Here is a 17,822-nt window from a genome sequence, read left to right as displayed (position 1 = left end):
ATGGCAACCCGATATAACTTACTAAATGAGTAGTACTATATATAGTGCTAGGTACTCTGAGCTTGTATGCTTCCACTCCTGTATCTAATGGATTGGTCCAACCTTGTAATTGTAGACTTGGGCTATACCAATATTTACAGGGTGAGCAGGTTTACATTGGTATCCAAGATTGGGTATTTGAAATGCTTCAGCAAGAACATGATGCGTCTTTTCATTTCACTTGAAAGATGAGCCTATCGGAGAACAATCCTAATCCGCAAATAGTAAATACTGCTAGATTATGATAATTAGTTTACAAACTTAAATAACTAACCGTTGTTGCATTTTCTGAAACCAAGCACTCAGATATGAGGGTGTAGTGTATACCTTGCTGAACTCTTGAACCCTCTGTAAGTGGTACGCGAGTATACCCCCCCCAACTCCCACCTTCACCCCCACCCCAGCACCCCAACCAAGGTTTTTTCAATCCAAGAAACCCCAGCTGTTGTACTTGCTTTATCTATGTATGGTTGAAATTCAATACGTCCTCTCAATACACTCTCAACGGTTCAGTAATAAAATCTCAATTTGATTACTGACTTAGCAAAGGCTTAATGCACATAGATACTGAGAAATCAGGATTGCGTTCATCAGAAAATTTATCACTTTGTGATTGACTGATGCCATCTACCGACACCATTTCATTATATTCACATTATATGGTAATTTACATCATGTGGAGACGTTACTGCATCGTCGCGAACCACAGCCTCTTTTATGGCAACGTCCAAAATGCACCAACCAGAGGTATGGCGGATGAAATAACAGCTCTGATTTGCGAGAATGCATTGTAATCTGAAATGGTGATCAGAATCAAAATCCAGTAAAAATTAGTTCTTGTTTTCTCGCCAAATCTTCATTAATAGTAAAATATAGAATTTATTTTCCTAGGCATGCGTTGAGAGGACACAATCAAGACTGACCAAGCGGAAGTTCTGAGCTAGTATTTGCATTATGCGATTCAAAATGGATAAGATGTAAAGAAAAATTATTTGGTTCCAGTCACCTGACCCCACCTAGTTTTTCACTGCCGACCTAAACTGTTTTTTTATGTATTTGAGAAAAAGATAAATAAAATCACGAAAATTGTGAAGTCTCGTGAAAAATAATGGATGCAGAAACTGACGAAATTGAGTGTAATTGGAACCACACAGTTTTGTTAAAAGGCCTGATTTTTGGCTATCATTATCATGATCATGTACCAGAACAGATGATACAAGCAAAAAATGTTCAAATCAAGGTATGCATAAGCTACATCAGAAATATTACCAGTCAAAAAAAAATCCGGCACAAAATGAAAATTCATTTCACAAATTTGTTGTTCAGCCCTGCCCTACTGTCATATTAAATATATTAGGAAATCTTTTATGGCAAACATGGCTGGAATCGAAAGTAAAAAGTTACTCTATATTATTTCATCAAAACCGTCTGGACAGCTTTCCGTTTATATACACTCAGTAGAAAATAAAACAGGACATATTTACAGCAAAAAAAATGTCTACAAGTTAAAAAAGTTGGAAAAAATCCATCAGAACAAAGAAATTTTATTCTATCCTTCATCAAGGCATCAAAACCAATATTAGAATTGGCAGTTTATGAATTGGTATAGCTACATTACCAAGTATTTGAATAAATTAAATTATAGCATAAGAACACCTGTGATTGGCTACTTTTTTTGACATCTGCTTCTCATTGGTCCAAATACTGAACCAATGAATGCCATCCTATCAGATTTGAAAAGTAGTCTTGCTCAAGTTTGTGTTTGATAGACCTCCTGTGATTGGTTACTTCTTTGTATTTCTGATTCTCATTTGTCAACTTGATATATTGAACCACTGAGTACCATCTTATTAGATTTGAAAACTGGTCTTGTTAAGTCTGTCAAAGGTGAATACACTTGTGGTTTTGTTAAGATAATGTTTTTCAGGAGTGAAAAATTACAAGTGGTCTACTTGAGCATTGTACTAAACAAGGTGAAATTCAAAGTCAGTACTTTTTTGAGAAATTATTTATCGTTTTTTTCCCTGGAAAAAAAAGGTGCATTGTTTGGTATTGCTTACACAGTAGCAAATTTAAGTTACTTCATACAAATATGTCTGTGAAAAAACTTCACAAGTTTCCCAAGTGTAAGTTTGACCCCCTCAAAGATCTACAGTTCGTCTATCCTGGAAGTCACAAAATCAACACATCACAACTTGTAATCAGGATGAAGCAGCTACTTTCTTGAACTTGAATTTGACCCTCTTCACTATCTCGTTGAACTTGATCTTCTTTTTCACCTCTTTGGACTTGACCCTCTTTACCATCTCATTAAACTTGGTTCTCTTTGCCACCTCTTTGAACTTGATCCTCTCAGCTTTCTCCTTGAATGTAAGTCTCTGTGCTATCTCTTTGATGAACTATGTCTTTGAACTTGTCCTCTTCACTACCTCCTTGGACATAACCCTCTCTGCTACCTCTTTGAACTTGATGCTCTTTGTGGTTGTTGTGACTGTTCTTGTTGTTGTGTCTGCTGTTGCCGTTTCTGTTTTTGAGTCTGTCGTTGCAGTTTTGCATTTGGGATAGGTATCCGGCCTGACAGCTTTCCCATCAAGTTACAAATAATTGCAGCCTGGAGGAGTAAATAAACAGTGTGAACCTAAATCATCATCACAGTCAAGTTCAATTTTACCAGGTATAATCCGACTATTAGGGGCACTGAATGATATGGGTTAGTGTTCACTGATGTGATGTGATGTAAGTCAAGTTCATGTGTACAAAAATGTAGCAAGGAAGTGTAATCTTAAATTGGGCAATTCCGGTTTCTGTACTGTGTGGACAATTGTATCCCCCAGGGGGCTACTCCCCTATTTGACTATACTTATATGTGCTGCCCTTTGTGAAATTGTGGTGCATTTTCTAGCCCTTTGGTCTAAAATGGGGAGTGTTTTTTTTCGAGCTGAAGAGCCTAAAATGGGTCCACTCTACATTATTTTCGATTTTGCTTGTTCTAAAATGTGGTCCAAGGTCTACCTAATCATAACTGAGCCAAGTAATAATTGCCCTCCTGAGGAAAAACGTGGTACCCCCCCCCCCCCCAGGATTATTTTAAAACAGAGATAGTAAACTGTAATCTGCAATGTGCTGTAACTTTCAACTCTTACTCTACATAACTTCTGTAGTATATGTCAACAACTATACCTGTTTGGTCCTGATCTCTATAAACGGTGGCCTTTCTTTCTTTAGTAGTTTAAACATTCCCTTGTCTTGTGTACATTCCCAATGTAAGCCGTCGTACTTTACAGAATAGATCAGGGTCTGAGAAAAGGAAAATAAGTGAATGAAGTTAGTGATAATGCAACAGCAGACATTAGGAATGTCTGTTTTTTTTTTCAAAACATGTAACAGACCTTTAGAATGAGCAGTGACATATCTCAATAAAAGAATTTGTCAATACACCTTTCATAAGACTGGCGCCACCTTGAGTTTGAGTTTATACAAGAATAAGTCAATAGACCTTTCACATGATTGGCGCCACCTCGAGTTTAAGTCTCAAGAATATGACAATACACCATTAATATGATTGGTGCCACCTGAAATCTACACAAAAATAAGTCAATAGCCCTTTCAAATGATTGAAGTCTAAACAAGAGTAAGTCAATAGCCTTTCAAATGATTGGCGCCCTCTGGTGATGAAGTAGTGCTGTGAAATACACGCTTTTACTATAATCAGTGATACAATATTTGCCAGAATATCTAACCAAAGTACAGAAGGGGAGTGAACTTTGACCCCTACCCTTGTGTCTGCTCTGATGAGGTGAATACCCTGTGAGTTGATTCCAATAAACACCCCGACTGGATTTCGTGCTTCACGTGGTGGGGGAGCAAATCCAAAGAAGAAAGCTGAGCCGTAGGCTGGAAAGCGCCCTCTACAGTACTCTAAGTACATGATTTGTAGTTTCTGAAAGTAAAGTAGATAAATTATGTCAGCATTAAAGGCAGCCATATTTATTTCTATGTTTTACATGACATGACCAAATTTATATATTTTCAACTTGGCCAAAAAAATTTGTGGTCATATTTATTTCAATTTTCACGTTATTTCAATTTTCTCATGACCTGACCAACACTATTTTTTGAATCTATCTTTGATGTTAGTGTCACAGGATTACATTTGGCAGTAAATTTTGGCTCTTTGACGTAGCCGACATCTCTTTGCGTTGATGACTTTTGTCAGTCCACTGGTAAGTTACATTACAAATGCTTTTCCCTGATGAGTAAATGTAATACTCCACACGTCACTGCCAAGTTTTTAATCTCCCGTTATTTATTAATTTGGGAAATGAAGCTTCGGTTTACTAAGACAGATACAAACTAACATAGACAGACACAACATGTTGATATAGCCATGGATGTTGGTTTAATTATAGTCTCAGTAGGGAGGTGTCTCTGAAAACTAGTTCCATAAACTTGCGATGTACTGTTTTGTGACTTCCAATGTTTATACTACCTTGATCACATGATCATTACAGTCACATAACAGAAAAACCGATATCACCCACTTGTGTAATATACAGCATCAAACAATAGTTTTAGTTTGTGTCTATCTCAGTAAACCAAATCCTAATTACCGGAGTCACATCTAAGAACATTACAAACTCAATGGAGTGCTTTCCACAATTAACAATAACCACTGATACAACTGTTGTTTTTATTGTTTATGTAGACATAATAACAGTCCATATCTATAGAGTAAATGCGACACTACACTTCCCGGCACTGTATTTGCAGGTTGGTTATACACTTACTGTTACATCTTTGATGCCTTTGGCAGTGACATTCTTGTGTTCCTGAACTATCTTGTGAGCCCAGTTAATGCTTTTCCCACTTTGTGATCTTCCCATTAACTTGATAGACGGAATGAAATGCCGGAGGTTGATATTACTGTTTGAAAAGAATCAAAAGTGATTATAATTTTTATGAGAAGTACGGAAAATAATTTTTTTTAACAACAAAATAAAAATTGGTGGTGTAATGCATTATGGTATTCCTACTCATGTCATGAATATTAATTATGCAAATTAGGATGAATATTAATTAGTAATTGGGACTACTCTCCACCTTGGCAGAACCCTGCATGTCCATGGGCCATGTATAATAAATCACACAAACAAAAGTGCAAACAATTGTAGTATTTTTTGCAAAATTTATGGTTTCGATAAACATTTGTAATAATAAACAGAACCTCACATGCACGACTGGTATTGAAGTGACACTGGAAGGACTATGGGGTATTTGCACTAACGATTGCGATGTTTTCTTCCAGGCTTTCATCCACTACGCTTGTGAAAATACAGCAGAGAACATCGCCAGCACTCAAAAAAAAAACCTCATGGAGAACACAGATATCACGAACAATAATATCTAGGTGTTCACAAAACTATCAAACAAAATATCCATAATTATACATTTATAATCTAATTATATTTCATTATCATATTATCTTATTTTTGCTTACTTCAAAAATCCTGATCTGTGTTTCTTGGGATCATGATCACCGTAAATAATCTGAAAAAGAGAAAAGAAATGTCAATGATTGCACATTTTACAAAAACTGTCGATAAACAATATTTTCTACCATTCCTTGCCATCTGTGATATGTACATAGAGATTTGTATACTTTATATGAGTTCTTTCAAGCGAAGAACAAACGAAAATGTTAACATTGATAGATTACTGGTATTGGTTTCCAAGTTTGTTTCCACATTTACTACAATGGAGACAGACGTGTTGAAGTTATGCGAAAAGTTTGTGATGATATCAACAATAAACAGCTAGAGATACACAGTAAGCAGCTGCCTTGTCTGGAAATGCTAGTCTAATACATATTTTTTAACACTGAATGATGTGGCTGCCACAATAATGAATATATACAATTCTTTCTACTTTGAACTCGTGCACTCTGTCATAGTTACTTGACTTTGCAGGTATAAACATAGTCTTGCTGCTCGACCCCTCTGACTATTCTGCTCACTGTGAAGGGAACTGAAGGTCGTTAGCTCATATCTATCAGAAGAAAGACTGGGGTCAAGCAGCTAGACTAGTATTTGTACAGATGGATACAAATGCAAAATATATGATGTGCTTTACCTGCATTAATATACCAGCTAAACCGATAGCATCTTGGTCTGTTGTCGGGTACATTGACTTCAGGACATTGAGTACACACTCATTAAAGAGCATTTTAATTGCTTCATGATCCTTCACCTGTTGAAGAACAAAGCTACTATGTAATCGTGTACAAAAATAACGCTGGGAATACAGGAATCTAAATGTCGCCCTCTATGGTCAAAGTTGTAATGTCACCGTCTTTTGTTTTTTATGATTGAACTTTTGGGTACACTTTGTGGGTTAGTATGCTGCTTTGGCTGCATAGGAACAGAAAGCGAACTGCTTTATGATCATTGGATACCATGAACAAATAGAAATCATTAATGTTATTGCATGAAAATTAACAGAATTAGTGACTGGTAACTAATGCACGAAAAAAGTTGACTGTGATGCTAATGTCTGGGAAAATAAATATATATATAACATTGAAGCCATGCAGCCAGCAGCAAGCCCCACACATGGAACGTGAAAAATGGTGATAACATGCTATGATCAAAACATACAAGGTGAGTTTTATATGCATAAACAACTCAAAACAGAAATGACAAGATTATAATTTCCTTGTACTAATTCTCAAATAACACTAATTTACAATTTCTTCAATTTTTATATCATGACAAATGATACAACATTCAAACAAATTTTTATTACATTTACAATTATAATCTACAGAAAAAGCTGATTACTTTTTTCAAGAGATTAAATTTTTGTCTCAGGCAGGTATTTAGGAAGGAACAGATAATTTTTTATAAGCAAGTTTCCATCATTATGACATTGGGGTAATGAATAATTCATTACATGCAAATGCTAATTATGCATAAATAATAATATTCAAATAAGCAGGTCAAAGGTCACACTATAAAGAATTTGTGTGCTTTTCACCTATATTTATCTTTGTTTTGGTGTAGTGCAGTTAACACTATTGTTATCACAGCTTATGAATAAATTTAGAATTTATCTTGTTTGAAATATTAAATATGCATAAATAAATAAATAAATAAACTAAAAAATTTGGCTGACTATGTTTATGAACAAAAAAAGGGGAATTTTTTGTTAGGATTTGACCGCAGCACTGCAGAATTGTTAATTATTAATTAAAACACATACACAGGCATTAATTAAAAAAAAACAGCAAACAAAGAATTTAAATCAGAAAAATGCTACCAACCCAACTAATGTGTGTTAGAGAATATTAATTTGAAATCATGCCACCAGGTGAGTATGACTAAAAGCTACACGTGTTCCCGACACTACACGAACACCGCTAAACGATACACCATTGTTACAAACTGGGTGTGCCTAACGTACCTCTCGTTCAACTGACAAAGGCAACCTAGCATCTCGGCGTAAACAGAGTCGTGGTTTCTCGGCCTCGGGTTTGTAGTTTGTCAATTGTCTAACTATTATCTCCCAAGACTTTAGATGGTGTAAAGGCTTATGTTCTGGTCGCATTTGTAAATCTGTGTGCGATCAAAGGAAACAAGCAGTTGAATTTTCTGATCTTGGCCACGTGGCGATTGTCATGCAGACCCAAACGGAGATGACAGTCGCTGGAATCCTGTTACATTTCTGAGAACCTTGTACATGATTACCTTTCACACTAGCATCATTTTTTTTTCAATGATCGTTGTGAAACCTTCTTGAGAAAGCAACTATTTTGAAATAAAATGTCTTTTACTTCTACTTTGCTGATTATGGTCTGAGCTTCCAATTTATGCAAAAAATGACGTGTTGTACGATGACGCCATCAAAATTTTAGTTTGTATTTCTATCACAACCATTTTTGTACAGTTTTGTGATGAAAAACTCTAAACAAATCATAATTGACAGACAATTATTTTGTTGCTAGAATGTGAGAAAATTTTGGCAAAAAATGTATTTGCCAACGCTATTTTCCAAATTTTTTTGACAGGAAAGAAATTTGATATGTAGAATTTATTGTTGACTATAAGGTAGATCTCAGAAATGCGAGAATTCCAGCAGACAGTCATTTTTATTTGTTTGGGAAGCACCCACCTTTCGTTCATTCTGTAATGACACTAGTGCATTTCTTTGTAGATGTAAGTATGGTCTTTCCTTCTCTGGTCTATAATTGGTAAACTGTCTGACAGTGAATTCCCATTCCCTGACCTCCATGATAGGTCTATGAGTGGACTTTAATTGTAACTCTGTGCGGAATAAGTCAAGTGAAAACAACACACACCAAAAAAATGCACACACATCACAATGAAATTGTAAAACTTTTGAAAAGTTTTAGTGAAAACTGTTCACATAATAAATTTTGTGAAAATAGCAGTGGAAGGAACACAACCTATATGTGATGTTGTTTACTCGAAAATCTGAACTTTCTAAAATTTTTGATAAACCCCTGTAAAGCCTTATTTCGTAATGAATTGGGTGCAAAACGCACCAAGAAAAACATAACATTTCTTAACTGTGAGCTTTCTACACATTTATATGTATTTTTTTTTTAAACATAATTTTTTCTTTCTTTTATCGCAACTTTTACATCATGAACATGTCTTATTATAGCTGCTGTGATTGAAAATCAAGGAACTATATTGATATACCTTGTAACAAAATGATGATTTCTGACAATGATATGGTATGACTGTACATAAGATCTTGTTGAAAATCACTGAACGCATTCATTCTTAGTATAGCAAACTTACGTAAATTCTGTGATGCGATCCATATTGCAAAAAGGTGCTCACAGCCATCGGGAAGGTCTAGTTGCTGTTGGAAGAAACACAGAATGATGAGAGAATTATTTAACGACAAATTTGTTTTCTTCACATTCTTAAGAATGCTTTGAAGACCGTCTTCTAACATTGTTCACAATGTCAATGGTTTAATAATGGTGTGTATTTCTGCCAATGGTAAGTAAATGATAAAGTATGCTTCAGTAAGTAGAATACAATAGCTACCATTACAGGAGATTTCGCCTTAGTTAGCAAATGGTATTAAACAATGTATCAAGACCAATGTGTTATCTTTATTGTGTCTACAGAGCAGACACTGTGCAAGGGATGTTTGTGTGTTATCTTTATCGTGTCTACAGAGCAGACACTGTGCAAGGGATGTTTGTGTGTTATCTTTATTGTGTCTACAGAGCAGACACTGTGCAAGGGATGTTTGTGTGTTATCTTTATCGTGTCTACAGAGCAGACACTGTGCAAGGGATGTTTGTGTGTTATCTTTATTGTGTCTACAGAGCAGACACTGTGTAAGGGATGTTTGTGTGTTATCTTTATTGTGTCTACAGAGCAGACATTGTGTAAGGGATGTGTCTGTGTGTTATCTTTATTGTGTCTACACAGCAGACACTGTGTAAGGGATGTTTGTGTGTTATCTTTATTGTGTCTACAGAGTACACACTGTGTAAGGGATATTTGTGTGTTATCTTTATTGTGTCTATCTCAACATGAAATGTGGTAATCAGTTTCGCTAATCTTGATACACTGTTTAATAGCATTTGCAAGCTAGGATGAAATCTCCTGTACTACATACACAAAATTACAACCCAAAAGGTATAAACTATTGATTCTTACCCTAAGAAGTTGTTCAACCGTCGTATTGTTACCAGAAACCAAATCAAGTACTACATGTGATCCATCAAGGTCCATCAAATGAACATCAATTTTGGGTGCCTAAAATGAAATAAAATATATATCGTAATGTAATAATGATAGCGTATGATTGTAAACCGTTGTCTAGATATAAGCTAATGTTGGCTAGGTTCTGAAATTGTTGTAAACTGTTGTCTAGATAGAAGCTAAAGTTGGCTAGGTTCTGAAATTGTTGTAAACTGTTGTCTAGATAGAAGCTAATCTCAGCTAGGTTCTGAAATGGTTGTGAAGTGTTGTCTTGATAGAAGCTAATGTTAGCTAAGACGCTAATGTTAGCTGGGTTCTGAAATGGTTGTATAACTTGAGAATAACTCACCGGTTTACGGAGGGCTTCTCTGAGCATTGCAGACGCCGTTTTCCAATCTTCCATCCTGTACTCTTCACATAGCTGTAACGGCGTCTTGTTGTCATTGTCAACAGCCGTCTATAATAGATAATATGGCGACAATGACAATGAAGCACATGTGATTTCTTTACATGTGATCTGTCATTTATAACGTTTGGAAAAATATACGAGAAGTTATGTACACCAGATTTCAAATAAAACCTGACTTCAGCTGTATTTGAGTACAAAAATGGGTTGATTCTTTGAGAAGTTTTGCACTTCAGCAAGCTCTTTCAAGAAGTGGAGTCATGATTGTTAAATGGTTAGAGCAATCAGTTTGGAATCTGCATGTTGCAGGTTTGAACCTCACTGTAACAGTCTGTTTCTGACTGGCTATAGTCCTTGGGCAATATTTGAACTATAATTGTGTGTCAGTCAACCCAGCTGTGTGCAATGAGGGACCTGGCAGGATAGAGGATGCAATGTGAATGCTTTTATCCTATGCACATACAGAGGAAGAAATAACAGCTCTGGTTTACGAGAATGAGGCTGCAATGGATTGTATCCTCCCCAGGGAGTTGAGGAAGTGTAAAGGACCATTGCGCCATTATGGATCCATCTCAGGGGTAATAATTGTTAAGTGCTTTGAGCACCTTGTCAGAAAATGCTAAATAATACTGATTTTAGTATAAGTTTTAATTTGTTTACAAAAATGTTGTCTTACCTTATCTATCTCTTGATGAGCCAACAATATTTGTACAACTCTGGGAAAACCTTGTCGGGCAGCAAAATGTAACGGAGTTGCACCAGTCTCAGTTCTATACATGAACACACAAATAAGAAGAATGTTTGTAAGTATTTTACCGCTATTTACTGTTTCTTCTACTATCAGCTGAGAATTACAAATTTTTTTCTCTCATAAATTTGGAGTAGAACATTGTTCAAAATATGTACAGCAATAGGGAATTTGCAAACCTGCCATGTTGAATGTTGCATCATGGGAAATGTGATAATAAATACTAATCAATTAGCATTGTAAACAATATTGTTACATTGTTTATAATCAGGAATGATCAATTCATAGTCACCCTGATCTCTGTGGGAGGTTAATTTTATTGGTAGCTCTAGATTAGTTATTACGATAACCACAGATAATCCCATAGTCCTTTGCGTCTGAGCATGCTCAGTTTGGATTGCAAGTTCCCTATTAAATCTCTCAGAAAGGTCAAAAGTAACATTATCATTGCGATTTGAGATGGGTGTCAAAGTTTAGAGAAAAACACACAAAGGTCACAGCTTGGGTAAACATTTGCCAGTGTCAATGTTTGTTGAGAATACCACCTAGTATACTTACTCTACATTTGGAGAGCATCTTCCTTGTTGTAAGAGTACTTTGACAGCATCACTGCGACCATACCTAAACAAATAAAGAACACTGGTAATTTTTGATAGTTGAAATGACTTACTAGTAGAAATATTGAACCCATAATATTAATAGTGATTGAAGAAACTAGAATCACTCCATTATATGTGGAGCATAATATGTAAGGCATATGACTGTCCATTTTCCTCTCCAGAACCATATAAGGTCAGATGGCATGATAAAAATGTACCAGTGTTTTATTTAAGGGCAGTAAGCAGGTTAAATCTATAGGGTTTCCCCAGTTATTTTACTGGGGTTCCCACACAAAATTATGGTAGATTGTATGGGAAGCTATGCAACATTTACCCCTTTCTGTTACTGGGGTTACCCAACCTTAGCAAAAACACTGTGTAATGATATTTATACAAGATTACACAGTTAGGACAACTAACATTGTTTCAATCAGGACTAAGAGGAAATATTAACCCCTGGGCAGATACCCATTCCCCTCACACACACACACACACACACACACACACACACACACACACACACACACACACACACACACACACACACAACACGACAGACACACACTGTACTAGGACTATAGCAATACTGAACTTCAGTTCCGTTGTGCTACAAACACTGCACATGATAATTTTTATTTTAACTGAAGTAGAAAACTGTCAGACTGACTGTTACTATGACAACACTTCAAGTCCTACTTACCAGCATGCATAATGTAAAGCTGACCAATAATCTTTGTCTGCTAAATGTGGACTATGGCCGTCACTCAGTAATTGCTTGATTCTTGGAACATTGCCCTCTACAGCTGCACTATGGAGAGGAAATTCTTCAACCCAGCTTTGTCTGCAAGAGATAATAGGTTCTACTTGAAAGCATGTGATTGCATAATGTCATTTTTTCGGAATTTTTTGTTTCGGATAAACATAATACATAACAGAACCCAATGTATGCTGCGTTAATGCCAACGTTGGTACTCAAGGATATTTGCACTCGTGCTTGCAGTGAATACTTTAAGCACTCGTGCAAATAAATGTTGAAGGTTAAATGTTAAAAATACCCAGAGTATGCCACACTTACACTCATGCATCATGGGGTTCTGTCATATTATTGCCTGGTTAAGCCTTACCAGCATCCTACAAATTTACATAATAATTTACATAATAATTTACATAATAATTTACATGTAGATATTTATTGAGAAACGATTACCTAAATCTTTTGAACAATACTGATAACACACTTATGTAAACTCATTTCTTTTAGTTTCAAAACCAGATGAAATGAATTTAACAAATAAATTTGAACTTGATCACACTGAAATATAACAAATAAACCTTTCTCTTGAATTCTGAATAGTATACATTGTATTTCACTCACGTTATAATACTGTCTTCTCTTGGTGCCTGAATTTTGTCATATTTAGGAATACCCATTCCATAAAACTGATTTTTAGTCACCAGATCCACGGAACAAAATTTGTTGATTTCCTGAGAAGAAAAGGCAAAAGTGTAAATTTGTTTAGGTAAGTAAAAATAACAGTTGATGAAGAATTTTTGGTAAGATTGAGGTACCCAATACAGTAAATACAATGTAAAACTGGTACTTTATTTATACCACTCCACGGTGACCTACAGAGTTAGAAACCAGGTACAATGAAGGTGTTTCCCCTCATTTCCATAAAATGAACCAATTCTTGGCAGAATATCACTAGATGGAGCCATCACATTTTGTTAATTGTATGAGTTCTTACAACCAGTAATACTGACGTAAAGCACTTTTTCAATGTGCTACACTCATTTATAGCATTCATATCAAGTGTAAAAGTATACTGTTTCAATTGGTTTATTTACAAGCCTAGCATGTGGCCTTTCTAAAGTGGTCAATTAGCAAATGAAACAGTACATTTGATATGGGTGCTATAAATGATTGTGATACATAAGAAAACGCTTTACTTTGGTGTTATGGGTTGTACTTGATATGGATGCTATAAATGATCGTGGTACATACAGAAAACACCTTACTTTGGTGTTATGGGTTGCATTTGATATGAATGGCTTTATACTATAAATGATTGTGGTACATTTGTACATACAGAACAGAAAATGCTTTATTTTAGTGTTATGGATTGTACATGTATTTGATATGAATGATATAAATGATTGTGGTACGTACAGAAAATACATTACTTTGGTGTTATGGGTTGTATTTGATATGAATGCTATAAATGATTGTGCTTTGTGGTACGTGCAGAAAATACTTTACTTTGGTGTTATGGGTTGTACATGTACTTGATATGGATGCTATAAATGATTGTGGTACATACAAAAAATGCTTAAATACTTTGGTGTTACGGTTGTAACTTTGTGATAGACCTAATGGAAATATAAGTCCATTATTTAAGTACAAAGTCACTCCCCCCCAATTTCCTCAAAATGAACTGATAAATCACAGGATGGAACCATGTTTAGTATTGAAATAGGGGTGTCTTATCACAACAAACATAGTGCATTCAAAGGTGACCTAGATTTAAAGTTTGACTCCACCCAGTTATTCAAGGTTAATTCCTTTCAATATCTGTTACAACACAATAATACACTTGTTCATAATACGATTATCTATCAAGATACAGCTACCTTATAAAACGGGTTTTGAAAATAATTAATGTTTATCGGTCCAAGATTCATGTGGACAACTTGTTAGTAAATGTATAATTGATCTGAAATAAATCTGCCTTTATTTCCGATAGTGAAACAGAAGTCACTTATGAAAGTAATTCCATTTCACACTTATTTATTTTGCTGCAAAAACTGTTTCACCCAATAAGGCCTAACAAAAAAAAATTGTTTGGTTCTGGTTATCCGACCCCAACTAGTTTTTCACTACCGACCTTTAACATATTCGAGAAAAAAATAATAAAATCACGAAAATTGTGAAGTCTTGTCAGAAATAGTGAATACAGAAACTGACATCAACTTAGAAAGACTTATAAAACTGTTCTTCCAATCTGTAATGGCTGTACATCTGATGAGAAGAAACCAATAATACAGGGACCATTTGGAAAATAACGGAAAACATTTCTACACTGTACCTGAGCTAGACATTCACACATGCAAAAAAAATAAAAAATCAAAAAAATCAAAATCAAAATCTACTACCCCACCTGATCTAAAAATTGAGCGTAATTGGAACCACACATTTTTTTAATTTTTTTTATTTAGGCCGAACACAAAATAAGTACATTGTACTTATAGCCACATCATTTTGTGAGTAGATGTATGGACTTGAAATAAATCTACCTTTATTACAGGTATTTATTCTGAATTTACATTGTACTAGTGATAGGGATTTCACTTTCATATTGATTTATTTTGGCATAAAAATTGATTCACCTAAATACGCTAGAATTAGTTTAGAGCCAAACTACACATGTCCACAGTGATATCACGAGAAATAACACATTACACTAGAAAAACAGAACATTCCACTAACACAACATACATGTATTTGATGTCAATAAATTGAATGGTTCCAACCTTAAGTACACTATGAGTCAGACCTCCACACTCAACTCAACATATTTGTACAATACTGCTGACAATACAGACAGATATGACTGACTCCTTGACATATCTAGGGCTTGAATTTACTTTCTCCCTCTTGTACTTGTAGTTGGATTTAGCCAATTGAACTGTTTCAACTATGGTTTTCTATCGATTTCTAATTGTCTAAAACTGGCAAACTTTCACTGAACATAAACAAATAAAAATAACTAATTTCTATATATTTTTTAGCAAAGTATGAAATGTACATGTAGTGTCAAACTATAAAAACTTTCACTAATATAGCATCTTTTATGTCGATGTCATAAAATGAATAAACACTTTTCTGCACTTAAAAGGGCTAATTTTCAATCCTGGGCAAGTGTCTTGCCTCTTCCAACGTGTATCAAGCCATAATTTTCACAAATATAGTCTCCAAAATGTAACTAATTTTTGAAAATACAGTGACAGATTTCTTTCCTGTATACTCATAATATCATAGTCCAACATTAGGAGATAACAAATCTGTAATACTCTCTAAAATGACAGTTTCATACATAGGAACTCTATGAGCTCTGTGAGTGTTTTACATGGTCAAAGTCATTTAACATAATGAATGTGTTCTTTAATCCGACCTCTGTCTTTTCAAAACTGGCATTGATAAGAAAAACAATCCAACATTAGGAGATAACAAATCTGTAATACTCTCTAAAATCATGGTAGTTTCATACATACGTGCTCTATGAGCTCTGTGAGTGTGTTACATGGTCAAAGTCATCTAGCATTATAAGTGCCATAATCTGACCCTTATTTATATGCAGAGTAGGCTGTTAAGAAATGTGCACTTTTCATCATTCATACAAATTTGCAAAATACCCTGATCTTACCATGGAGGTATAATATAAGTCTCCCTACATGACCTCACTTTAGTAATATTGATCACAAATACATGTACCTCAATACCCTTAACTGGATTACAAATATTGATTCAATATTGACATTGCATGATCGATCCATCTATTTATATTCTCTTGCCTTTCCACTTTCATGCATAGTTCCTTTCTTGATAACTAGACCATAGACATTGGTGTGGAGGGTTTATGACTAGATTAGTGGTATTTCAAACGACTGGCTAATATCAGAATATTTGAAATATATATATTTTTTATACATACCTCTATACTGACAGAACCAGGGAAGGACCATTCTGAGTGGAAGACCGGGTTTATAACAGTAATGTCACACAGATCTAAGTCTTGCATATGTCTGAGTGCATCTTGAGGTGAACACCTTGTGTCCGATTGACTTATCTCTGTCACATACGCTGGATTTGTCACATGAGATTCTATCTTATATCGATCTCTAGACAACCTGTCTGTTGAAGTAGAGGCAACGGCACTTGCCATGGTTGCCGATAGCAGTTCACCGTTCACAACACAAATGTGACGGGAGAATTTGCAAGAAAATTAATTTTATGAAATGCAGTTTGGAAAAACATCAAGCGTGTATAATAGGCTTTTTGGGTGAAAATCATTCTCATATCAGAAACGTCGTCAAAAGTTGACATTCCTCGAAAGAAAGTAACGCGACCATACTCGTTGGAATGGCGAGTCCATCCATCACTAGTCCATCACCGGCGAAGGATGTATGCATCGTTGGGTGTGGTCCCCTACATTTCCGTGCTGTAGCCTCGCAGTCCAGTCATTAATGGTCAGGTACATACAGAATATACATGAGAGTTTCCCAATCCACTTCTTAAATTCGACACATTTCTGAAAAATAAATAATTCGACGTTTAAAACATCATATGCTTTCACCAGTAAACATCGAACATGCGAAACTTCCACAGATCCCGTAGTACAACATACTATCGCTAAATTCTGGTCGTTATTGGCACTTGGTGGCACATTTATAGTCATAAATGGATTCTTATATTTATAAATTATCATTTTCCTACCTTTTTAGGTTACAGCATGAGTAGTTCTAGTTTTGGCGACGTCAAAATCTTCCCGGGCATCGAGGACAACAAACTTTCATCAAGTTTACCACCATTTTGAGCATAGCCTACTGGGATATGTATCATGTCAAAGGTCAATTTGGTCATGTTGCTGTCACATGACCTGACTTTTAAAACGAAAGATGACATGTATACACAGGGAGGATCCGTGATCGCATGAGCGGTTGTGTTGTGGAGAGTAAACGGTTAAAATTCAACAATTTCACCGACTAATTCAACTGAGACCAACCCTTCGAAATATTAAGGAAGTAAGTAAGTAGCTGAGAACCGATATTACATTTAGCTACGATGTTGTTTTTCTGTTGGAAATGAATAATTTTTGAGGTGCTACGATCACCGATTTAAATTTAGAAAACACGTAACGCCTTGTTAGGCCGTCTTTCACTTTTAAGTTCGACAAATGATACGCAAGACGGTGTACACACTGAAGGCAAACATGGAGAAACACTTTATGTTGATACATTGCCGATTATGACTGCGGTTGCGAGAGTGTGGGTGTAAAAACTGTAAAATCTGCAGCTACATACGAGCACCATGGGTGCATTACCGTTCAGTAAGCCATCCAGAGTTTGCACGTACGTTAGTTTTCGTCGGACATTCTAGAGACCTTGGAGCCCAGATTTCTCAATTTCAAAACTCAAGTTTTTATTCAAGCATGGCTATACTAAAATGTGACTGATATCAATATGTGTAAACGCATAATAATGAAATTTGTTGAACTTGTTGCATG

General features: G+C 35.4%; 1 protein-coding gene across 3 annotated transcripts; it reads right to left on the bottom strand.

Moving 5' to 3' along the window:
- Window positions 1-471: 471 nt before the first annotated feature.
- Window positions 472-17,135, bottom strand: LOC144450513 (krev interaction trapped protein 1-like). 3 transcript variants are annotated; one of them, XM_078141154.1, is made up of 16 exons: window positions 17,033-17,135; window positions 16,251-16,847; window positions 12,914-13,023; window positions 12,239-12,379; window positions 11,498-11,560; window positions 10,868-10,961; window positions 10,135-10,242; window positions 9,741-9,839; window positions 8,862-8,925; window positions 8,206-8,357; window positions 6,169-6,285; window positions 5,537-5,586; window positions 4,827-4,962; window positions 3,815-3,979; window positions 3,220-3,336; window positions 472-2,650 (listed from the first exon to the last, which is right to left on the bottom strand). In XM_078141154.1, the coding sequence occupies exons 2-16, from the start codon at window positions 16,479-16,481 to the stop codon at window positions 2,492-2,494; spliced, it is 1,806 nt and encodes a 601-aa protein (XP_077997280.1). In that variant the 5' UTR covers window positions 16,482-16,847; window positions 17,033-17,135; the 3' UTR covers window positions 472-2,491. The 3 variants fall into 3 exon arrangements, with proteins under 3 accessions (XP_077997280.1, XP_077997279.1, XP_077997281.1); XM_078141153.1 differs by lacking the exon at window positions 8,206-8,357 and adding an exon at window positions 7,498-7,649; XM_078141155.1 differs by lacking the exon at window positions 8,206-8,357 and adding an exon at window positions 7,498-7,649 and having other exon boundaries at window positions 12,914-13,042; window positions 16,282-16,847.
- Between the last annotated feature and the right edge of the window lie 687 nt (window positions 17,136-17,822).

The sequence above is a fragment of the Glandiceps talaboti genome, chromosome 20 (assembly GCF_964340395.1).
Source record: "Glandiceps talaboti chromosome 20, keGlaTala1.1, whole genome shotgun sequence".
Lineage (NCBI taxonomy): Eukaryota > Metazoa > Hemichordata > Enteropneusta > Spengelidae > Glandiceps > Glandiceps talaboti.
The sequence above is the reverse complement of the archived record's forward strand: the minus strand, read 5'-3'. Positions and strand labels throughout refer to the sequence as shown.

Excerpts from the sequence above, each read along its gene's own strand:
- LOC144450513 (XM_078141154.1), bottom strand. The coding sequence starts at position 16,481 with ATGGCAAGTGCCGTTGCCTCTACTTCAACAGACAGGTTGTCTAGAGAT. Across the intron at positions 10,962-11,497 it reads AGATGCTCTCCAAATGTAGA|AACTGAGACTGGTGCAACTC; the intron begins GTAAGTATACTA and ends GTTCATGTATAG. Across the intron at positions 4,963-5,536 it reads CACAGATCAGGATTTTTGAA|TAATATCAACCTCCGGCATT; the intron begins GTAAGCAAAAAT and ends CTTTTCAAACAG.